Source organism: Entelurus aequoreus, linkage group LG01, assembly GCF_033978785.1.
Source record: "Entelurus aequoreus isolate RoL-2023_Sb linkage group LG01, RoL_Eaeq_v1.1, whole genome shotgun sequence".
NCBI classification, from domain to species: Eukaryota; Metazoa; Chordata; class Actinopteri; order Syngnathiformes; family Syngnathidae; genus Entelurus; species Entelurus aequoreus.
Window position 1 is genome coordinate 100,286,016 of NC_084731.1, and position 25,412 is coordinate 100,311,427.

General features: G+C 38.8%; 2 protein-coding genes across 5 annotated transcripts in view; one reads left to right on the top strand and one right to left on the bottom strand.

Annotated features, from left to right (window-relative positions):
• LOC133660272 (uncharacterized) overlaps positions 1 to 20,841 on the top strand; it is a 32,425-nt gene extending 11,584 nt beyond the window's left edge. Inside the window, exons 3-4 of one of the 3 annotated variants that reach the window (XR_009827798.1) lie at positions 539 to 637; positions 20,260 to 20,276. The gene's annotated coding sequence lies outside the window, so the exon portion shown is untranslated. Of the gene's footprint in view, positions 1 to 538; positions 920 to 20,259 lie in introns of those variants that run through there. The other 2 variants (XM_062063622.1, XM_062063614.1) reach the window with 2 other exon arrangements.
• cd8b (cd8 beta) lies at positions 403 to 24,278 on the bottom strand. Of its 2 annotated transcripts, XM_062063640.1 has the most exons (6): positions 22,300 to 24,278; positions 20,306 to 20,662; positions 18,000 to 18,065; positions 15,028 to 15,117; positions 13,664 to 13,697; positions 11,374 to 11,749 (listed from the first exon to the last, which is right to left on the bottom strand). In XM_062063640.1, exons 1-6 carry the CDS (start codon positions 22,412 to 22,414, stop codon positions 11,740 to 11,742), a joined length of 672 nt encoding a protein of 223 aa, XP_061919624.1. In that variant the 5' UTR covers positions 22,415 to 24,278; the 3' UTR covers positions 11,374 to 11,739. The 2 variants fall into 2 exon arrangements, with proteins under 2 accessions (XP_061919634.1, XP_061919624.1); XM_062063650.1 differs by lacking the exons at positions 11,374 to 11,749; positions 13,664 to 13,697; positions 15,028 to 15,117 and adding an exon at positions 403 to 615.
• Between the last annotated feature and the right edge of the window lie 1,134 nt (positions 24,279 to 25,412).

The following is a 25,412-nucleotide window of genomic DNA, read 5'->3' on the forward strand; positions in this document are numbered from 1 at the left end:
GACTGTAGCAATGTAGCTAACATTAACATTGGTGGGAGGCCATGCAGCAACTGTAGCAATGTAGCTAACATTAACATTGGTGGGAGGCCATGCAGCGACTGTAGCAATGTAGCTAACATAGTTGACTTGGCCATGCAGCGACTGTAGCAATGTAGCTAACATAGTTGAGTTGGCCATGCAGCGACTGTAGCAATGTAGCTAACATAGTTGACTTGGCCATGCAGCGACTGTAGCAATGTAGCTAACATTAACATTGGTGGGAGGCCATGTAGCGACTGTAGCAATGTAGCTAACATAGTTGAGTTGGCCATGCAGCGACTGTAGCAATGTAGCTAACATAGTTGACTTGGCCATGCAGCGACTGTAGCAATGTAGCTAACATCGTTGAGTTGTCATCTTCTCACTTGGCAGCGTTCAACTTGACTTTGAAATAAACGACAAAGAATATTGTCTGCTTTTGTTGCTTTATTGTCGGGGGGGAAGACCCCCAGTGAAGCCTTTCCTCCGTGAGTCACTTGCACACCCTCACCCTTCTTAGTCACACCAGGATGCCCCCAAACCTCAAGCAGAACCTTCTAGAACACTTCAGCACAGTCCTCGCTTTGGTGCTTGTCCCTGCGTGGAAGACATGGAGACTGTAAGCACGAGCAAGTCTCTGTCACACTTTTTCACTTCACAAATATTTCACCCAGGGACTTTTCTTTATTTTCATGACTATTTATTATTTATTTCTTTATTTTCATGACTATTTATTATTTATTTATTTATTTCCATGACTATTTATTATTTCTTTCTTTATTTCCATGACTATTTATTATTTATTTATTTATTTTCATGACTATTTATTATTTATTTATTTATTTCCATGACTATTTATTATTTATTTATTTATTTTCATGACTATTTATTATTTATTTCTTTATTTCCATGACTATTTATTATTTATTTCTTTATTTTCATGACTATTTATTATTTATTTATTTATTTCCATGACTATTTATTATTTATTTCTTTATTTCCATGACTATTTATTATTTATTTCTTTATTTCCATGACTATTTATTATTTATTTCTTTATTTTCATGACTATTTATTATTTCTTTCTTTATTTCCATGACTATTTATTATTTATTTCTTTATTTCCATGACTATTTATTATTTATTTCTTTATGTTCATGACTATTTACTTTGTAGATTGTCACATCAAAACTATGAATGAACACATGTGGAGTTATGTACTTAACAACAAAATAACTGAATACTCATTAATGCTGCTTATAGATGAATACTCATTCATGCTGCTTATAGATGAATACTCATTCATGCTGCTTATAGATGAATACTCATTCATGCTGCTTATAGATGAATACTCATTCATGCTGCTTATAGATGAATACTCATTAATGCTGCTTATAGATGAATACTCATTCATGCTGCTTATAGATGAATACTCATTCATGCTGCTTATAGATGAATACTCATTCATGCTGCTTATAGATGAATACTCATTCATGCTGCTTATAGATGAATACTCATTCATGCTGCTTATAGATGAATACTCATTCATGCTGCTTATAGATGAATACTCATTCATGCTGCTTATAGATGAATACTCATTAATGCTGCTTATAGATGAATACTCATTAATGCTGCTTATAGATGAATACTCATCAATTTGTCCATTTCTTTCCTGCTTCAGTCTGCTAATAAATCCCGCCAAGAGCGCCCTCTCACCAGTTGATTCAATCAAGGTTTTCCAGCAGGAAGACACTTTGACAAGAGATGTTGTGTAACTGCAGGTGTTCTGCCACCAGGGGGCGGAGCACCAGAGTCTAATCCCACCCGAAAGCCAAACGTCGCCATAAATACGCAGTAAAAAATACATTATTGCATGAATTTTTTTTTTTTTTAAATGCACGTCAAAACCTTCATTAGGGATCGAGAAAGTTTACGTTCACGCCGTGATCCCTGCAAGTAACCGCGCTGCTCTACTCCATGGCAACGCGGCGAAACAAAAAACTTTCAACTCGGGTACCCTCCCGTTCTGGCGTCCAGGGGCAGTCTGGGCGGAGATCTGGTAGCAACACTGCTGCCGGTCTCCAACCAAGAATACTGCAACTGAACGTTGAAGGGCTCACAGATGCCAAAACATCCGTCGTCGAGCGCATGGCCCGCGCCGCCCGGGCCGTGGTCGTCCTCCTTCGGGAGGCCCGCCGCCCAGCGGCGGACGGGCTGGCGATCATCAACTTCACGCTGGCTGGGTCGGTCCTGGGCAGGAGGCATGGCCTTGCCACGTTTGTCCACGGCGATCTGAGCTGGACCCTCGCCGATCGATCACCGGACAACTCCGAGATCGAGTGGCTGCGAGTGGACGTTGGCGACATCAAAATTGTCAGCGTCTACAAACCACCACCCTCACAACTCACGCCAGTGTCACTGCCAGTGCTTGAACCACCGTGTGTATATGCTGGTGATTTCAACTGCCGGCATGCACGGTGGGGATACAGTACCACCTCACCGAGCGGGGAAACTCTTTCTGACTGGGCAGAGCGCAACTCGCTCAACCTTCTCTACAGCCCGAAGGGCCCAGCCGGCTTTCACTCCGCTCGGCATAGCACTGACACGAACCCTGACCTGGCTTTCGTGAGTGTCGGTGTGGACGCCCAGCTCCCCGACGGACGTGTTCTGGGAGTGTTCCCCAGGTCGCGACACCGACCGTCGCTGATATCGGTGCCCGACCTCGTGACAACAGTTCCGAGCGGACCGATGAAGCGATGGAACTTCCGGAAGGCCAAATGGAAACTCTATCGCCTCCATACCAACAAGTCCACGCGGTGTCTCCCACCGCCAGGCGCACCCAGCGTGGACGGGGCATGCCGGGACTTCTGTAGGGCACTGACATCTGCGGCCGGGGAGGCCGTCCCGCGCGGCCGGCGTGGGAGCTGCGGGCCATGCTGGGGTGGCGAGTGCGGGGCCCTCTGCGGCGCCTTCCTCCGGGCTCCCTGTGGCCCGGAGGCTGGCGGTTCGGCCGCTGCCCTTCTTTCCGCTCTTGGAGGGGGGGGGCGCCGGCGCTGGGGGGGGGCGGTCCGCTCCGTCGACTTCTCGCGCGCTGGCCGTGTCGCGTGGAGCACTTTGGGCGGCTTGACTGGTGGGTCTGGGCGCGCGCCCCGAGCGTGCCCCGTTGCCGCAGGTGCTGTTGCAGCGCAGGTTGTGGAAGGCGGGGAATATACCAGGGTGGATCGGGGTTTTTCCCGGGCGGTGCGCCGGGGGGCTGCGGACCTCTGGAGGGCGGCAGCATCTGGCGAGTGTGGCATCTCCGGTGGGTTTTCGCCGGGGAAGTTCGCAGCTGCCCTCCAGTGTGCCGGGCCGGGCGGGTCTGCTGGGCCTGGCGGCATCTGCCCAGAGCTCGTGCTCCACGCTGCCCCTGCAATGAAGTCCTGGCTGAGAGTTTTCCTGTCTTCTTGCCTGCGCCAACTCCGGATCCCCAGGATTTGGAGAAGGGCCACTGTTGTCGCTATCCCCAAGCCGAACAAGCCAAAGGATGACGTAACGAGCTACAGACCAATCTCGTTGCTCTGCGTCCCCTTTAAAGTCCTCGAGCGCCTGATTCACGCCCGTGTCGAGCCCATCATGGACCCCCGCCTCCCCCGGGAGCAGGCGGGTTTTCGACGTGGGAAGTCCACGGTGGATCAGGTCGCCCTCCTTACCCAGGACATCGAGGACTGCTTTGAGGCGAAAAAGAAGGCCGGTGCCGTCTTCATAGACCTGACTGCTGCCTGTGACGCGGTCTGGCACCGCGGCCTCACCTGCGAACTTCTCCGCCTGCTTCCAGACGGGCACATGGTCAAAATGATCATGGAGCTTGTCTGGAACCGCAGCTTTACTCTCACCACCGGTAACGGAGATAAAAGCAGGTTGCGGCGCCTGAAAAGTGGCGTCCCCCAGGGATCTGTCCTGGCTCCCCTCCTGTATAACATCTATACATACGACCTGCCTGCCACAGTCTCACGGAGGTTCGCATACGCAGACGATCTCGCGCTGCTGCACTCCGACAGGGACTGGCAGGCCTTGGAGGGAACTCTAAGCCAGGACATGGAGACTTTAGTGGCTTACCTCCATAACTGGAGATTGAAGCTCAGCGAATCCAAGACGGTGACACAAGCTTTCCACCTATACAATTGGGAAGCGGATCGTGAGATCAGGTTCGAGGTGCGGAAGCCGGATGGGGCTTCCCTTACCCTATGCCGGCCTCGTCCTACACCTGAAGACCCTCGTCCTGACCCTAAATACCTTGGGGTCACCCTGGACAGGTCGCTCACTTTCCGTAAACACCTCTTGGCAACACGCAAGAAACTCAACACCCGCGTCTCACTGCTGAGACGGTTGGTCGGGTCCGGTTGGGGTGCCGGGGCAAGAACTCTGCGAACAGCAGCACTTGCCCTGGTCTACTCAACTGCTGAGTACTGCGCACCTGTCTGGGCGCGCAGTGCTCACTCTAAACAACTTGATGTCCCGATCAACGAAGCCTTGCGTGTTATCACTGGATGCCTGCGCCCCACCCCTGTGGAGCTACTGCCCATCTTAGCAGGCATCCAACCCGCTGAGCTTCGTCGCCAAGGTGCTGTAGCAACTCTGGCGGGCCGGGCAAACATGGATGAGAACCACCTGCTCCATGAAAGGCTCGCACTCTCCTCAGAGCCAACGCCCCGCCTCCCCTCCAGAGACCCACTGGTACCAGCCGCCCTGAAGCTCCTGCAGCAATGCAGTGACAACAACATCAGGGCGGCTCACTGGGCGAATCACAAATGGAGCACGGACCTGGAGCATACCATCTCCTCCGGACTCCGTGACTTCATACCTGACACCGGCTCAATACCAGGCCTCTCACTACCACGAGTGGCCTGGGTGAGGCTTAACCGCCTCCGAACTGGTGTCGGTTGCTTTCGCTCAAACATGTTCCAGTGGGGCTTAGCACCTAACGCGACGTGTGAGTGTGGCGCGGAGGAGCAGACTGCCGACCACGTGATCCTGCGTTGCCCGATTTATCGTGCTCCTAATGGTTTGCGTGGCCTGGCGGACCTGGATGACTGCTCGGTGACCTGGCTCACTTCTGTGTGTCCTGACATATGAACGGGAGGGCCCCCCTGGCCTGGGGTGGTGAAGGGCATAGACCCTCGGCCTCAGGTCCGGGTGCCGGAAAACAGCTGCCCATACGATGAAGAAGGGTTTGGACTTTTTCAAGATCTACAACAGGTGTGTCAAACTGCTTTGTATGGAGGGCCACACCTAATAGTACATCATGTATATAAATATGCATTTGTACCAGTAAATATTGTATGTAAATATGCATTTGTAACAGTAAATCATGTATATAAATATGTATTTGTAACAGTAAATATTGTATATAAATATGTATTTGTAACAGTAAATCATGTATATAAATATGTATTTGTAACAGTAAATCATGTATATAAATATGTATTTGTAACAGTAAATCGTGCATATAAATATGCATTTGTAACACTAAATATCGTATATAAATATGCATTTGTAACAATAAATATTGTATATAAATATGTATTTGTAACAGTAAATCATGTATATAAATATGTATTTGTAACAGTAAATCATGTATATAAATATGTATTTTTAACAGTAAATCATGCATATAAATATGCATTTGTAACAGTAAATAATGTATATAAATATGTATTTGTAACAGTAAATCATGTATATAAATATGTATTTGTAACAGTAAATCATGCATATAAATATGCATTTGTAACAGTAAATAATGCATATAAATATGTATTTGTAACAGTAAATCATGTATATAAATATGTATTTGTAACAGTAAATCATGCATTTGTAACAGTAAATCATGTATATAAATATGTAATTGTAACAGTAAATCATGTATATAAATATGTATTTGTAACAGTAAATCATGTATATAAATATGTATTTGTAACAGTAAATATTGTATATAGATATGTATTTGTAACAGTAAATCATGTATATAAATATGTATTTGTAACAGTAAATATTGTATATAGATATGTATTTGTAACAGTAAATCATGTATATAAATATGTATTTGTAACAGTAAATATTGTATATAGATATGTATTTGTAACAGTAAATCATGTATATAAATATGTATTTGTAACAGTAAATCATGTATATAAATATGTATTTGTAACAGTAAATCATGCATTTGTAACAGTAAATCATGTATATAAATATGTAATTGTAATAGTAAATCATGTATATAAATATGTATTTGTAACAGTAAATCATGCATATAAATATGCATTTGTAACAGTAAATAATGTATATAAATATGTATTTGTAACAGTAAATCATGTATATAAATATGTATTTGTAACAGTAAATCATGCATTTGTAACAGTAAATCATGTATATAAATATGTATTTGTAACAGTAAATATTGTATATAAATATGTATTTGTAACAGTAAATCACGTATATAAATATGCATTTGTAACAGTAAATCATGTATATAAATATGTATTTGTAACAGTAAATCATGTATACAAATATGTATTTGTAACAGTAAATATTGTATATAAATATGTATTTGTAACAGTAAATCATGTATATAAATATGTATTTGTAGCAGTAAATCATGTATACAAATATGTATTTGTAACAGTAAATATTGTATATAAATATGTATTTGTAACAGTAAATCATGTATATAAATATGTATTTGTAACAGTAAATATTGTATATAGATATGTATTTGTAACAGTAAATATGTAAAAATGAGTTCAAAGCAAGTATTTTTTAACAACATTTTACAATAATATTTATTACAGTTAAATCCACTTTCAATATAGAGTAATAATACAGTAATAATACACCATAAAACACAACTGTAGATTTTACAGTATAAAAACTAGCATGAATTTTTTCGTAAAAAAACAGTGGTACCAGTTTCCATTCCATTCCATTTCATTCCATGTATTTTTTTATTTTATATGTTGTAAAAAAAACAGACTGAGCTGGCAGTTATAAACAGTACAATCTAAAGATGTGTTTTTGTACAGCCTACATTAAAAAAAAGACAATTATACACATTTATATTCATACTGTATATTATTCACTGTTCAAATTGGCCCCCTGAGGGCAGCCTAACTTCCATGTGGCCCTCAATCACAACCTAACTGCCCTCAATCACAACCTAACTGCCATGTGGCCCTCAATCACAACCTAACTGCCCTCAATCACAACCTAACTGCCATGTGGCCCTCAATCACAACCTAACTGCCCTCAATCACAACCTAACTGCCCTCAATCACAATCACTTGGACACGCCTGACTTAACCCTTGTATTATGTTAAGGGTCAATTTGACCCATTTCAGTTTTTGTGTTGATCAAAGTACTGGTTATCCTTTCTTTTTCTTGCTGACATTTGGTGACTTTTCCTCATCTAGGGTCATGAACAGGTGTGTAAAATCTGGACACTTTGATGTGTAGTGGAATGTCTGTCTCGAGAGTTGTATACAAAGATGATGTTGCGGGTCATTTTGACCCAGACGCTTTGATGTGGGTAAACAGCTGTTCAGATCCAAAATAAACATGTTTCTATGATGTAGTTTTTACTTTGATGTACAATTGTTTGTAGTTTGATTGCCTCTGAGACCCAGAGCCAGGTGTGTGAAGAGAGGGAACTTTCTCACACTTGTCCTTGTCACTGTTCTCATGTCATCTCTTTGACAAACTCACCAAAAATGAGCTCCAGAATGATGACATCTGAGGAGGCTTTATCACTGATTTTTAACTGGGATAGTGATGTAGAGGAAGAGATTCCAGAAACAGAGGATTTTTCAGAGACAGAGGACAATGTTATTGCTGATCCAGATAGTCAATTTTCCTACGATGAGGAGGATTCAGAGGACGAGTCTGCCGTTGTTCCTCCAACAGATGAAAACCAAGGAATGCAGCAATCATCATCCACAGAGGGGACATGGGCATCTAAGTACGGTAATATAAAATGGTCAACAACACCACACCCAAGCCGAGGCAGACTATCATCCTCCAATGTGATCAAAATGACTCCCGGTCCTACAAGATTTGCTGTCACACGAGTTGATGAGATTCAATCAGCATTTCAGCTCTTCATATCCCCACCAATAGAGGATTATACTGGAAATGACCAACTTGGAGGGGAGACGTGTGTTTCAAGAGAAATGGAAGCCACTGGATCAGACTGACTTGCATGCTTACATTGGAGTTCTGTTATTAGTTGGAGTGTACAGGTCAAAGGGAGAAGCCACTGCAAGTCTATAGAATGAAGAGAATGGAAGGCCAATCTTTCGTGCAACAATGTCTCTGGAGACATTCCACATGATATCTCGTGTGATCCGCTTTGACAACCGCGACACCAGAGCTGGTCGACGTGAAAGAGACAAACTAGCTGCGATCAGAGATGTGTGGGATAAATGGGTTAAAAATGTACCTTTGTTGTACAATCCTGGTCCCCATGTTACTGTAGATGAGCGCCTTGTTCCATTCAGGGGGCGCTGTCCTTTCCGACAGTACATGCCCAACAAGCCCGCCAAGTATGGCATCAAAATATGGGCAGCCTGTGATGCAAAATCCAGCTAAGCATGGAATATGCAAGTATACACTGGAAAGCTACCTGGAGGACCATCTGAGAAGAATCAGGAGATGTGTGTGGTGCACCACACCATCATGTGGAGCATTGAAAATGTTGAAGAAAATTTGGAGAACATTGAAAATGTTGAAGTTCGCTGGGATGAAGTTAAAGTTGAAGTTAAAGTATTTCTTAAATATAGTGTTGGAATTAAAAATGTATTGTATGTCACTTTTCTAAATGTTTATATAACCTAAAATAAAGTTGTTATTGGTTTAACCTGTTTTCTTGACTGTTTTGAGTGCATTTACACAGTACGGGTCAAAATGACCCGCAACATAATCAATGTCATTTTTTTTCAACATAATACAAGGGTTAAGGCAACTAATATTCTTCACATATTTCATTGCAATATTACAGTACTGCAGATGTTTGTAGTAGTTGAGATGATTTTAGCTAATGAGTCATGGCATAAAGAACACAACACACACACACACACACACAGGAAAGAGTCGCACACACGCCTCCTGCAACCACTTCTTTTTTATATACTCTACACAGCTGTGTGTGTGTGTGTGTGTGTGTGTGTGTGTGTGTGTGTGTGTGTGTGTGTGTGTGTGTGTGTGTGTGTGTGCGTGTGCAGCAGGAATGGAGCTTTGAACCTTTGAGCTCCTCATGTCAGGAACAAAAAGACCACCAGAAGACCACAACCTTCACCACAAGCACAGACAAAGTGTCGCACTTTTCAAAACAACACTGGCTTCTTCTAGTATTTACTTGCTGCTCTTTATTTCTTCTATTGTGTGACATGGCACATGTGTGTGTGTGTGTGTGTGTGTGTGTGTGTGTGTGTGTGTGTGTGTGTGTGTGTGTGTGTGGGCAGCCACAGAAGCACAATAAAATAAAAGTACAGATGCCATTGAAAGTGAGTTTTTATTCTACATGTACAAAGTACAAAAGCAGTGAAGTTGTGTAAATGGTAAATAAAAAGAGAATACAACAAATGACTGCAAAGACAACATATTTCATGCTCACACTGAGAAACTTTGGTATTTTTTGCAATTAATCATGAAGTTAGAATGTAATGGCAGCAACACGTGTCAAAAAAGGCATTTTGACACGTGTGTTACATGGCCTTTCCTTTTAACAACACTCAGTAAACACTCACGTCTGCAGTTTCCAAAAACAATTTGAAGTGTGGACTCGTCAGACCACAGAACACTTTTCCACTTTGTATCAGTCCATCTTAGATGAGCTCGGGCCCAGTCAAGCGTTTCTGGGTGTTGTTGATAAATGGCTTTGCATAGTAGAGTTTTAACTTGCACTTACAGATGTAGCGACCAACTGTAGTTACTGACAGTGGTTTTCTGAAGTCTTCCTGAGCCCACGTGGTGATATCCTTTACACACTGATGTGGCTTTTTGATGCAGTAGCGCCTGAGGGATCCAAGGTGTGTAATATCATGGCTAACGTGCAGTGATTTCTCCACATTCTCTGAACCTTTTGATGATATTACGGAGTGTAGATGGTGAAATCCCTAAATTCCTTGTTGAGAAATGTTGTTGTTCAACAATTTGCTCAGGCATTTGTTGACAAAGTGGTGACCCTCGCCCCGGAAGCTGCTTTTATACCCAATCATGGCACCCACCTGTTCCCAATTAGCCTGTTCACCTGTGGGATGTTCCAAATAAGTCTTTGATGAGCATTCCTCAACTTTCTCACTCTTTTTTGCCACTTGTGCCAGCTTTTTTGAAACATGTTGCAGCCATCAAATTCCAACACATTTAGCTGAACTGCAGCAATTTAGTGGTCAAGCAGAAGCTTGTGGATGGCTACCAGAAGCGCCTTATTGCAGGTCAACTTGCCAAGGGACATGTAAGCAAATATTAACATTGCTGTATGTATACTTTTCACCCTCACATTTTCAGTAGAGCCATAATAAATTCATAAAAGAAGCAAACTTTATGAATGTTTTTGCGAGCAACAAGTATGTGCTCCAATCACTACATCACAACAACAACAAGTATGTGCTCCAATCACTACATCACAACAACAACAAGTATGTGCTCCAATCACTACATCACAACAACAACAAGTATGTGCTCCAATCACTACATCACAACAACAACAAGTATGTGCTCCAATCACTACATCACAACAACAACAAGTATGTGCTCCAATCACTACATCACAACAACAACAAGTATGTGCTCCAATCACTACATCACAACAACAACAAGTATGTGCTCCAATCACTACATCACAACAACAACAAGTATGTGCTCCAATCACTACATCACAACAACAACAAGTATGTGCTCCAATCACTACATCACAACAACAACAAGTATGTGCTCCAATCACTACATCACAACAACAACAAGTATGTGCTCCAATCACTACATCACAACAACAACAAGTATGTGCTCCAATCACTACATCACAACAACAACAAGTATGTGCTCCAATCACTACATCACAACAACAACAAGTATGTGCTCCAATCACTACATCACAACAAATAAGTGTTGTAGAAATGATCAGCCATGACATGATGTTCTCTACAAGTGGATGTACACTTTTGACCACCACAGTATATATATATATATATATATATATATATATATATATATATATATATATATATATATATATATATATATATATATATATATATATATATATATATATATATATATATATATATATATATATATATATATATATATATATAAATATAAGAGTCCTGGTTAATATTTTCACATTTGAAGTTGAAATGCTGGCATCAACGAACTTCTGCATGATATGAATAGTTTTAGCTTCACGTCTATTACAATATTTACAGTAATTCATGCATGTTGAACACTGTAATGCTGTCCCAGAATGCATTGCAACAGATGTCGTCACAGGACAATCAGACATCTTACTGACGAGACAAGCAGGAAAAGTCACACAGTATTAAAAAGTAAAGCAGTTCAACAAAACATGTTGTTATATTTGAAGTGAGCGTCCCTTTCTATAAATCTTTGTCCAACAAAATAATTGTGTGGAGAAAAGTCTGCACAGATGCATGAAGATTTATAAATAATACATACAGTAATATGGCACATGTCTTCTACCTCCTCCTTTAACACACAAGTACATTCAATTAACATTAAGTACATTCAATTAACATTAAGTACATTCAATTAACATTAAGTACACTCAATTAACATTAAGTACACTCAATTAACATTAAGTACATTCAATTAACATTAAGTACACTCAATTAACATTAAGTACACTCAATTAACATTAAGTACATTCAATTAACATTAAGTACATTCAACTACAATGAAGTACAAACCCCGTTTCCATATGAGTTGGGAAATGGTGTTAGATGTAAATATAAACAGAATACAATGATTTGCAAATCCTTTTCAAGCCATATTCAGTTGAATATGCTACAAAGACAACATATTTCATGTTCAAACTCATAAACTTTATTTTTTTTTTGCAAATAATCATTCACTTAGAATTTCATGGCAGCAACACATGCCAAAGTAGTTGGGAAAGGGCATGTTCACCACTGTGTTACATGGCCTTTCCTTTTAACAACACTCAGTAAAGGTTTGGGAAGTGAGGAGACACATTTTTGAAGTGGAATTCTTTCCCATTCTTGCTTGATGTACAGCTTAAGTTGTTCAACAGTCCGGGGGTCTCCCTTCTGCTATTTTAGCTGCCACACATTTTCAATGTCTGGACTACAGGCAGGCCAGTCTAGTACCCGCACTCTTTTACAATGAAGCCACGTTGTTGTAACACCTGGCTTGGCATTGTCTTGCTGAAATAAGCAGGGGCGTCCATGAAAAAGAAGTTGCTTGGATGGCAACATATGTTGCTCCAAAAGCTGTATGTACCTTTCAGCATTAATGGTGCCTTCACAGATGTGTAAGTTACCCATGTCTTGGCCACTAATACACCCCCATACCATCACACATGCTGCCTTCTACACTTTCACCCTAGAACATGTCTTGACCACTAATACACCCCCATACCATCACACATGCTGCCTTCTACACTTTCACCCTAGAACATGTCTTGACCACTAATACACCCCCATACCATCACACATGCTGCCTTTTACACTTTCACCCTAGAACAATCTGGATGGTTCTTTTCCTCTTTGGTCCGGAGGACACGACGTCCACAGTTTCCCAAAACAATTTGAAATGTGGACTCGTCAGACCACAGAAGACTTTTCCACTTTGTATCAGTCCATCTTAGATGAGCTCGGGCCCAGTCAAGCGTTTCTGGGTGTTGTTGATAAATGACTTTCGCCTTGCATAGTAGAGTTTTAACTTGCACTTACAGATGTAGCGACCAACTGTAGTTACTGACAGTGGTTTTCTGAAGTGTTCCTGAGCCCATGCGGTGATATCCTTTACACACTGATGTGGCTTGTTGATGCAGTACCGCCTGAGGGATGGAAGGTCACGGGCTTAGCTGCTTACCTGCAGTGATATCTCCACATTCTCTTTGATGATATTACGGAGCGTAGATGGTGAAATCCCTAAATTCCTTGCAATAGCTGCTTGAGAAATGTTGTTCTTAAACTGTTCAACAATTTGCTCAGGCATTTGTTGACAAAGTGGTGACCCTCGCCCCATCCTTGTTTGTGAATGACTGAGCATTTCATGGAATCTACTTTTATACCCAATCATGGCACCCACCTGTTCCCAATTAGCCTGCACACCTGTGGGATGTTCCAAATAAGTCTTTGATGAGCATTCCTCAACTTTATCAGTATTTATTGCCACCTTTCCCAACTTCTTTGTCACGTGTTGCTGACATCAAATTATAAAGTTGATTATTATTTGCAAAATCAGTTTGAACATGAAATATGTTGTCTTTGTAGCACATTCAACTGAATATGGCTTGAAAAGGATTTGCAAATCATTGTATTCTGTTTATATTTACATCTAACACCATTTCCCAACTCATATGGAAACGGGGTTTGTACAATGAAGTATGACAAGTTTCCATGGCAACATACTTACTTCACAAAGTGGTGTCGACATTTTCTGGGCAGTCCTGCAAGGCAGAATGCAGACAAAGGTGAAAGGAACATTTGTGAGCATCACACTGTGAGGAGGAAGTACTCATGGCTTAAATAGTACACTGTGAAGTACTCATGGCTGAAATAGTACACTGTGAAGTACTCATGGCTGAAATAGTACACTGTGAAGTACTCATGGCTTAAATAGTACACTGTGAAGTACTCATGGCTTAAATAGTACACTGTGAAGTACTCATGGCTTAAATAGTACACTGTGAAGTACTCATGGCTTAAATAGTACACAGTGAAGTACTCATGGCTTAAATAGTACACTGTGAAGTACTCATGGCTTAAATAGTACACTGTGAAGTACTCATGGCTTAAATAGTACACTGTGAAGTACTCATGGCTTAAATAGTACACTGTGAAGTACTCATGGCTTAAATAGTACACTGTGAAGTACTCATGGCTTAAATAGTACACTGTGAAGTACTCATGGCTGAAATAGTACACTGTGAAGTACTCATGGCTGAAATAGTACACTTTGAAGTACTCATGGCTTAAATAGTACACTGTGAAGTACTCATGGCTTAAATAGTACACTGTGAAGTACTCATGGCTGAAATAGTACACTTTGAAGTACTCATGGCTTAAATAGTACACTGTGAAGTACTCATGGCTGAAATAGTACACTTTGAAGTACTCATGGCTTAAATAGTACACTGTGAAGTACTCATGGCTGAAATAGTACACTGTGAAGTACTCATGGCTTAAATAGTACACTGTGAAGTACTCATGGCTGAAATAGTACACTGTGAAGTACTCATGGCTTAAATAGTACACTGTGAAGTACTCATGGCTGAAATAGTACACTGTGAAGTACTCATGGCTGAAATAGTACACTGTGAAGTACTCATGGCTGAAATAGTACACTGTGAAGTACTCATGGCTGAAATAGTACACAGTGAAGTACTCATGGCTTAAATAGTACACTGTGAAGTACTCATGGCTGAAATAGTACACTGTGAAGTACTCATGGCTGAAATAGTACACTGTGAAGTACTCATGGCTGAAATAGTACACAGTGAAGTACTCATGGCTTAAATAGTACACTGTGAAGTACTCATGGCTTAAATAGTACACTGTGAAGTACTCATGGCTTAAATAGTACACTGTGAAGTACTCATGGCTTAAATAGTACACTGTGAAGTACTCATGGCTGAAATAGTACACTGTGAAGTACTCATGGCTGAAATAGTACACAGTGAAGTACTCATGGCTTAAATAGTACACTGTGAAGTACTCATGGCTTAAATAGTACACTGAAGTACTCACGGCTGAAATAAAACACAGTGAAGTACTCACGGCTGAAATAGTAGAGAGTGAAGACCAGCGTTAGCATCAACACGCTGGTGAGTCCAGCTAGCGACCACAGGATCAGCGAGTCACAAACATCTGGGGGAGGATTGCTGTCAATCATTGTTTCTCACACCACTACAAACTACACACACCACTACAATATACACACAGGAATACAATATACACACAGGAGTACAAACTACACACAGGACTACAATATACACACAGGAGTATAATGTACACACACAGGACTACAATATACACACAGGAGTACAATATACACACAGGACTACAATATACACACAGGAGTATAATGTACACACAGGACTACAATATACACACAGGAGTACAATATACACACAGGACTACAATATACACACAGGACTACAATATACACACAGGACTACAATATACACACAGGACTACAATATACACACAGGAGTACAATATACACACAGGACTACAATATACACACAGGACTACAATATACACACAGGAGTATAATGTACACACACAGGACTACAATATACACACAGGAGTATAATGTACACACACAGGACTACAATATACACACAGGAGTACAATATACACAGAGGACTACAATATACACACAGGACTACAATATACACACAGGACTACAATATACACACAGGACTACAATCTACAAGACCCAACACCAGTGAAGTTGTCAGGTTGTGTAAATGGTAAATAAAAAGAGAATACAACAAATCCTTTTCAACTTATATTCAATAGAATAGACTGCAAAGACAAGATATTTCATGTTCACACTGACAAACTTTGGTATTTTTAGCAAATATTAGCTCATTTGGAATTTAATGCCTGCAACATGTTTCAAAAAAGCTGGCACAAGTGGCAAAAAAGAGTGATAAAGTTGAGGAATGCTCATCAAAGACTTATTTGGAACATCCCACAGGTGAACAGGCTAATTGGGAACAGGTGGGTGCCATGATTGGGTATAAAAGCAGCTTCCATGAAATGCTCAGTCATTCACAAACAAGGACGGGGCGAGGGTCACAGGTCAAGGGTCACCACTTTGTCAACAAATGCCTGAGCAAATTGTTTAAGAACAACATTTCTCAACAAGGAATTTAGGGATTTCACCATCTACGCTCCGTAATATCATCAAAAGGTTCAGACAATCTGGAGAAATCACTGCACGTAAGCCATGATATTACACACCTTGGATCCCTCAGGCTGTACTGCATCAAAAAGTCACATCAGTGTGTAAAGGATATCACCTCAGGAAGACTTCAGAAAACCACTGTCAGTAACTACAGTTGGTCGCTACATCTGTAAGTGCAAGTTAAAACTCTACTATGCAAAGCCATTTATCAACAACACCCAGAAACGCTTGACTGGGCCCGAGCTCATCTAAGATGGACTGATACAAAGTGGAAAAGTCTTCTGTGGTCTGACGAGTCCACATTTCAAATTGTTTTTGGAAACTGTGGACGTCGTGTCCTCCGGACCAAAGAGGAAAAGAACCATCCGGATTGTTCTAGAGTGAAAGTGTAAAAGGCAGCATGTGTGATGGTATGGGGGTGTATTAGTGGTCAAGACATGTTCTAGGGTGAAAGTGTAAAAGGCAGCATGTGTGATGGTATGGGGGTGTATTAGTGGTCAAGACATGTTCTAGGGTGAAAGTGTAGAAGGCAGCATGTGTGATGGTATGGGGGTGTATTAGTGGTCAAGACATGTTCTAGGGTGAAAGGTAAAAGGCAGCATGTGTGATGGTATGGGGGTGTATTAGTGGCCAAGACATGTTCGAGGGTGAAAGTGTAAAAGGCAGCATGTGTGATGGTATGGGGGTGTATTAGTGGCCAAGACATGGGTAACTTACACATCTGTGAAGGCACCATTAATGCTGAAAGGTACATACAGCTTTTGGAGCAACATATGTTGCCATCCAAGCAACGTTACCATGGACGCCCCTGCTTATTTCAGCAAGACAATGCCAAGCCAGGTGTTACAACAGCGTAGTAAAAGAGTGTGGGTACTAGACTGGCCTGCCTGTAGCCCAGACATTGAAAATGTGTGGCAGCTAAAATATGAGAAGGGAGACTGTTGAACAACTTAAGCTGTACATCAAGCAAGAATGGGAAAGAATTCCACTTCAAAAATGTGTCTCCTCACTTCCCAAACCTTTACTGAGTGTTGTTAAAAGGAAAGGCCATGTAACACACTGGTAAAAATGCCTTTTTTGCAAAGTGTTGCTGCCATTCAATTCTAAGTTCATGATTATTTGCAAAATAAAATGTATTTTCTCAATTCAAACATGAAATATCTTGTCTTTGCAGTTTATTCAATTGAATATAAGTTGAAAAGGATTTGCAAATCATTTCATTCTCTTTTTATTTATGTGCCAACTTCACTGGTTTTGGGTTTTGTATAATTTGACAAGGTTGTAAACCATAATTAGTTTAGATATAATCATTAAATAATATTAAAATCAAGAGTAGGATGAATAATTCAGTGTTAATATTTGAGTGGGCCCCGGGCCCCTCTGTAGTGGCAAAGTTGGGCCATGAGGTCAAAAAGAGCCCGTCTGTTTACAACATTACAAAACAAATCAATTGATGACCTTCTTAATTTACTATAACGGGTTGTCAAATAAAGTCTGTTATAATATAAACTATAAAAAATGATTACATTTTAATCCGATTAACCACACTTCTGAAATGTGGATTAACCATGATTAATCACAGGCTATTATGCACTTGTATGATTTAAATTATACCACAATATTTGGACACAAATGCAACTTTATTGTCAGAAAGTCGTGCAGGAAAATTATTTCAATGTTTTACTTGAATACACTGAATGTATTTCTTCAAAACTTGCAAACAGTTTCATCTAAAATATTGAGAAATAGTAATAGTAAAGTGAATAAGTGAAATGTGCACACCTGATCTTTACATCTTTGCATTGACCTGATTGTTGACAGCCTGATGACTTACCTTGCAAGGTGCAGCTACAGTCAGGAGTCACAGGTGTACTGGCAGGTGGTACAGTTGGAGGGCTCACTGCCACAAAGACAACAATTGTAATAAAGTTCAGTTGTGGTTAGTCTAACAACATCTAATAATAATAATGATATTCATATATATCACCTACTGCTGTTGTCTGTAAGATTGAACTATGCTAGAGCGCCACAATATAACCTCTATTCTCTATTTAAAAAATATCTACAACATTTTTTTTTGTCCGTCATTTTTGCCTTAAATTTAATGCACCACTTTTTGTTATTTTTTTCTATGGCAAGGGGCAAGTTTCCTGTACCAAACCAAAGACTTGAAGGGCAAATACAAGAAGTTATCTTGTGCGAAATGACTTGATGCACTTCCCACAAGACTGCTAGCTATTTTGGATGTCCGCGTCAAATTTGAAATAAAAATCTCAAGCCAAACACTTTCCTATCATATCAATGTCTTGAAGAAAACCAACCCCGAAACAAAACAAAACCCTATTATTTTATTATAATTTGTCCGTATTGTTTCTTTGAGAGGGACTGTGTACATACATACATATACTGTACATATATATGTGTGTACCGTATATATATATACGCCTCACCTGCCTCCCCTGACTGCACGTCACTGATATATACCGTATATATATATATATATATATATATACATATTTATATGTGTGTGTATATATATATATATATATATATACCTCAACATTCGATTAAATTCTTCGGGGTAACGATTCGATTCAAAATCAATACTTCTATGATACATATATATATATATATATATATAATACATTTCTATATTACTTTAAAAGAAACTTGTTTTTTTGTGATAACATTCTACCCAAAAATGTCGTAAAGTGGCTGGACAGGACATATTTTGTAAAAAACATAAAATAAAACAAAATAAAAATAAATAAAATAAAAACTCGAAATTTGATTTTTTTTAATCGATTAAGAATCGTTACACAAAAAAATCTATTCTTTGACACCCCTAATAAACATATATATATACTGTTTATATATATATATATATATATATATATATATATATATATATATATATATATATATATATTATTTTTAGTGTATTGTATGATCACTGCCCTAAATCCGACATATTTTTTTTAATGCAACGTATACTGTACATATATATATATATGTGTAAATATATATGTATATATATATATATGTATATATATATATATATATATATATATATATATATATATATATGTATATATATATATATATATATGTGTGTGTATATATATATATATATATATATATATGTATATATATATATATATATGTGTGTAAATATATATGTATATATATATATATATATATGTGTGTAAATATATATATATATATATATATATATATATATATATATATATATATATATATATATATATATATATATATATATATATATATATATATATATATATATATATATATATATATATATGTACATATATAAATATATATATATATGTTAGGGCTGTGAATCTTTGGGCACCACACAATTCGATTAGAATCTTGGGGGCAACGTTTTGATTCAAAATCAATACTTTTTTAATAACATTGGGTGCCAGTTCTATGATGAACTACATCTCTCTATAAAATAGACACAATTCTATGTTACTTTAAAGAAACTTGTTTTTTTGTGATAAAATTCTAGTGGCTAGAAAGAACAGATTTTGTAAAAAATAATAATAAAATAAAATCGATAAATAAACTAAAATAAAATAAAAACTCCATCCATCCATCCATTTTTTACCGCTTGTCCCTTTTGGGGTTGCGGGGGGCGCCGGAGCCTATCTCAGCTTATTTTTTTAATCGATTAAGAATCGTTACACATAAAAATGGCAGTTAATTTGAAAATCTATTCTTTGACACCCCTAATTTACAAACACACACACACACACACCCATATACGTATTAAATTGCAGTAAATATGTGGGATTTAGCACTGTGGTAGATTTCATCCGTAGTCTGACCACTAAAAACATAAGATTGTTCAATACACCAAAAATAACGGGAAAATATACAACAGATACGATTTCAGTGATGCAAAAAAACCAAAATGATTAACAAACTGAAAAAGGAAAATATATTAATTTGTAAATGAAGTAGAGTTAGTGTATAACAACAATAACAAGCATATTGTGAATATGATCATGCAGATGTGCTTACAGTCTGAGCCATGAAGTGTCTGACTTTCTTTCTACTTGCAGAATAAAGCATCTGATGCCATGTAGTGATTGAAACAAGCAAACTAACCTCCTGGGAGAAGAAGAACACCAGCGTGCCACATTTCCTGGTTTCTCTTGTTAGTGGAAACACAGGAATAAGTTCCCGCGTCGTCTTGGGACACGTTGACCACGTGCAGCGTGAAGGCTTCGTCGCTCCTCTTTCTGCTGAGTTTGAACTTTCCCGGGTCCACGTTGTCCCCGTGAAAAAGACGCTCGGCGCTGTTGATCCTGCCCAGGTATTGGACTTGGTTAGAGCTGAAAACAGTGCGGAACCACTGGGCGGTGCTGCAGGACATGTTGGCGCAGTCACAGTCGATGGCCTGGGCACTGAGCAGCTGTGGGTACACCCTTTTGGAATTGCTGTCTTGCAGGACCTGTGTTGAACCTGTAAGACACACAGTGGTCACATGGTTTGTCTGCTACATCATATTATACGCTGTGCTAACCATCAACTTTCTTCAAGGCCCAACAATCCTCATTTGGACACGCGCCATCAAACTTTCTAACCTTTTACTCTACGGAAGCTACTTTGATGAGATTAAGCTAACATTGCTTGTATTTCATTAGCAGATTGCCACTCAAACACTAACTTTTTGTGGGGAATTGTCAGAAAAAATACACATTATTTGACCCTTTGCAACGCAAAACCAAGCCACTTGTTGCTGTTGACTTTTATAGATACACAATTCTCACACAGGGTTGAATTTCCTCGTTACAATTCATTAGGGCTGTCAATTAATTCATGTGATTAATCACAGAAATCTATTGGATTAATCATGTGCGAGCGCAGATTAATCACACTATTTATTTTGTGCGTACATTCTCCTTTAGATGGTTACCTGAAACATGCGGTCAGTGATGAGGTCATACGCCAGTGAAGAGAATTGTCACTTCTAAATGTACGCTGACTGCTCTTTAGATGAAACTGTAGTGCCTATGTGTCAAAGTGCAGGCCCGCCGGCCAGAAAGCTATGTCCCCTGGGACGATATTTCATTACTATTAGAAGCCTGCTGCACGCATCAGTGTTGGCGCTAGGAATTTTCAAAATGGGGTCCCAGGGACCCCATCAAGTCATAAAAATGGGGTCCCACAGTCCATTTTTGCGGTCCCACTTTTTTGTAAGCGTTTTGAAAACAAATGATAAATGTATGCATTATGCTGTTATATCTCACATTTTATATTGTGTTTTGGAAAAAGGTTGCCATAAACGCTACTTAATTAATTAAAAAAAAAAAAATACAAAAGAAAACAAATGTTTATGCATATGTAAACATATTCAGTTATAAACATTCATTCACTTTCTTCTTTCCTTCATGGATCTAAACTTTACTTTTTTCTATATTTTTATTGTAATATTTTCAGACTGTTATTGTTCTATTTTTGGCCAAAGTAAAACATAGAAAGCTCGTCTTTATTTTTTAGTTATAATGCCATGATTTTAATAGTCCGGCCCCGTGTACACAGAGATTTTCCTCCATGCGGCCCCTGAGCTAAAAGGACTTTGACACCCCTGCTGTAGTGCATTCAAGTAAAACATATGGGGCAAAAAATGGATGACATTCTGATGATAGCATCGCGTTTGTGCCCAAATATTAGGTTATTTCTTTAATTAATTTTAAACTATGCAAACGAGTAATAATCAGTGGTTGATCATGATTAATCCAAATTCAAAAGTGTGATTATTTGATTTGAAAAAAATAATTTTTTGACAGTGTTACAATTTATACACAAATGATAAATTAAGGAAATTCTGACTGAAAAATGATACCTTGGCCCATGAACCAGTCCTTCACCAATGCAAACAGTTCCAAAATGACCAGATTCTTAATGTATCGCGGTCTAAAATATATAAAACAAAGGTTGTGGCGTCCTTATGTTGATCAAACTGTACTTGACTGTGTTCAGGCCACCATATTGCAATATCCGAGCATCCGTGTAGCACGATAGCTCCCTCGCTAAGGTTCCTGGGTGCGTAGAAAATGTGCTGGTATTTATCGGAACAAAACAAGACGTGAGCCCACCTGATGTCCAGAGTGATGCCACCAGAAAGCTCCAAGCCAGCAGGGTGGCTTCAGGTGCGAGGGTTGGCATCTCGGTGGCTCTTGAGTGGAGTTTTGAGGAGCAGCGGCTGATCATTTGTTTTCCAGCTGCCTATCACTCTTGAGATGATGGGAGGGTCCAACGTGCCGGGGCCTTAAGTCGTCATGGTAACACTCTGCTGTGACACACACACACACCACCTATCAGAAAGGGCTGCGAAAGAAAGCAACATTTGCGCATTAAGTTCATTTGAAAACCGTTTTAGTTAACAGTGTTTATATGATTGCTTGCTTGCTTATTAGAAGAAAACAAGTGTCAGCAAAAAAACAAATGGAACTGATAAGACTTAGACAAACGTTATTAATCCACAAGGGAAATTGTTCAAACAGTTGGAATAATTTTCCTTGGAGATTAATAACGTTTGTCTAAGTCTAAGATAGAAATTAAAACAAGACAAAAAAAATGTCCACTGCAGAGGATCCTCTTAGGATATTTTTTTTTAAAAAGTTCATACCGTGCTAGTGTACCTAATGTGTCCTCAGACTGGCAAATTATTCACAGAAAATAGAAATAATTCAACAGAGAGAAAAAGGCTGAAGGAGTGAAACATCACAAAGCTAAAAAAGAAAGCCACAGTAATACACACACACACACACACACACACGCTCACACATTCTTGTATTTGTTACCTTCCTGAGACCTCCGAAAAATGCCTCCCTCTTTAGGACCAACCTTTCTAGATATATAAATATTGTTATCTATAACATTAATAATATATACATACTATGCAAATATAAAAAAGTTAAGCTTTTAGTAAAAAATGTTTTAATTTTTTTTGTTTGGAATGGTTTTTTAATCTTCATGATTTACTTCAAGTTATTATTGTATGTCTCTATAGATATATTTATTTATTTGTATTAATTTTGGCCAAAGGGGGCACATTTCAATTTCTTACACACACTTGTTATTACATATGTTGGCCAGAGGGGGAACACTTCAAATGTTTACACACACTTATTATTTCATATGTTGACCAGAAGGGGAGCACTTTTAAAACCGACCCATAGTCAATTAGAAAAATCCCTCCTGTTTGGGACCACTCTCATTTCACCAGCAGGGGTGCAAATGAGACATTCCCTATTAGATGCAATGGTTTTCCATATTGGGACCATGATTTCACTCCTAACTTGTTCACCGGTCCTCATCTGGAAGCTACTTTTCCTTGTTGATGTCTCAAGAAGGGTAGAAATACAAGAACACACACACACACACAGAAGTTGTGCTGTGACATAGCAGCAGCTTGCAGTGGTGTGGTCTCAGGTGTGTAACCTCCAGCTCAGTGGAGTCCTACTAACCCAGCTTCAGTGAAGACCTACAACACCAAAAAACACAGTAAGACTTAAGGATGAAAAATGTAGTTGAGACATCAACATGAAGAATTAATAAATTATACATTATCACACTAAAGGGAAAAAAATGCTTTTGAACTGGTTGCAATAACGTAAATAAATAAAAAAAAGATCTGAGCACAAGTGCGCCACACATTAAGTGTTTGGCTTGGACAGAATGGGTTGAAACGGGTGACAGCGCAGTAAGATTGTCTGAGGTGTTCGCACGGTGGTCTTCGAGTGAGAGGATGTGGGTCCCCAAAAGTACTGAGTGGGCCGACGACTCGAGTGAGGCATGGAATGAAACCACAGGATTCTGTGAAAACAGGAGATCTCAAAAGAGCTTTGGTTAGGCATCACTCGGCTATTAAAGCTTTGGTGATGTTTCGTCGACATCTGCCGAGATGTTGCTTCTATTTACTCACATAGGCGCTCATTTCTGACACACAGCGAGGTGGAAGACCGGGACAACCTCAAAAAGAACCAATGTCTTTACTATAGGGCAGTATGAATTAAAACATAGTATGAGAGTAGCAGTTTTATACACTTTTAACCATACATGGATTATAGTTTGCAACCTTTACACATACATACATGTATATATATATATGTATATATATATATATACACACATATTATATATATATATATATATATATATATATATATATATATATATATATATATATATATATATATATATATATATATATATATATATATACACATGTATGTATGTATATATAAATATATATACATACCGGTACATAAGACCCACTAACACTGAATTAGTAATCTAACTCTTGATTCTAATCATATTCAATAATTATATGTAATAGTACTGTGAATCTGCGAACAAATTTTTTTTTTTTTTGAAGCAAATGTGCTTGTCTGTTGTTGGTGTGAAAGCATGGAATTCTCTAGACAAAGACTTAAAAAGTTGCAAGAATATCTTTGAATTTAAAAAGAGTTACAAAAAGAGACAACTGGAATTATATCAAACTGATTTTTGATTTTGACTGGATGTGTCATTTTGAAAATGCTTAAACGAAAATTAAAAGTATTTTGGAGTTCGGGTGTTGGTGGAGGGAACAGTGATAAAGTCATCTAAAATAATTGGTGTTAAAAAGGGGGCAGATAAATATACGAATAGTATTCTTCCATCTGCTCCTTTCTGATCATGGAAATGTTTAAGAAACAAAAAAACAATTAAAGTGTCAACTGTATATAGCTTGTATATATGCATTTTCATGAAAGGAATAAAAAGAAATGATGAAATGAAAATGAATCTTTGGGCACCACACAATTCGATTCTTGGGGGTAAAAATTCCATTCAGAATCGATTCTTGATTTAAAATCTATACTTTTTTTTAATAACATTGGGTGCTAGTTCTATGATTACCTACACGCCACCATAAAATAAAGAAAAAAACACTGATACATTTCTATATTACTTAAAAGAAAACTGGCTTTGTTCAATAAAATTATATCAAAAAACATTTACTAAAGTGGCTGGACAGGACAGATTTTGGAAAAAAGAAAAATATATTTTTTAATCTATTAAGAATCGTTACAAATTAATTTGAAAATCTATTTTTTTTTACACCCCTAATATCCAATCTATTTACAGTTTACCAGGGTAAACCTTGTCAAATGATATGGAAGCATGATTTAATCACAAGATTATTGTCCAGGCTTAGGTCAGG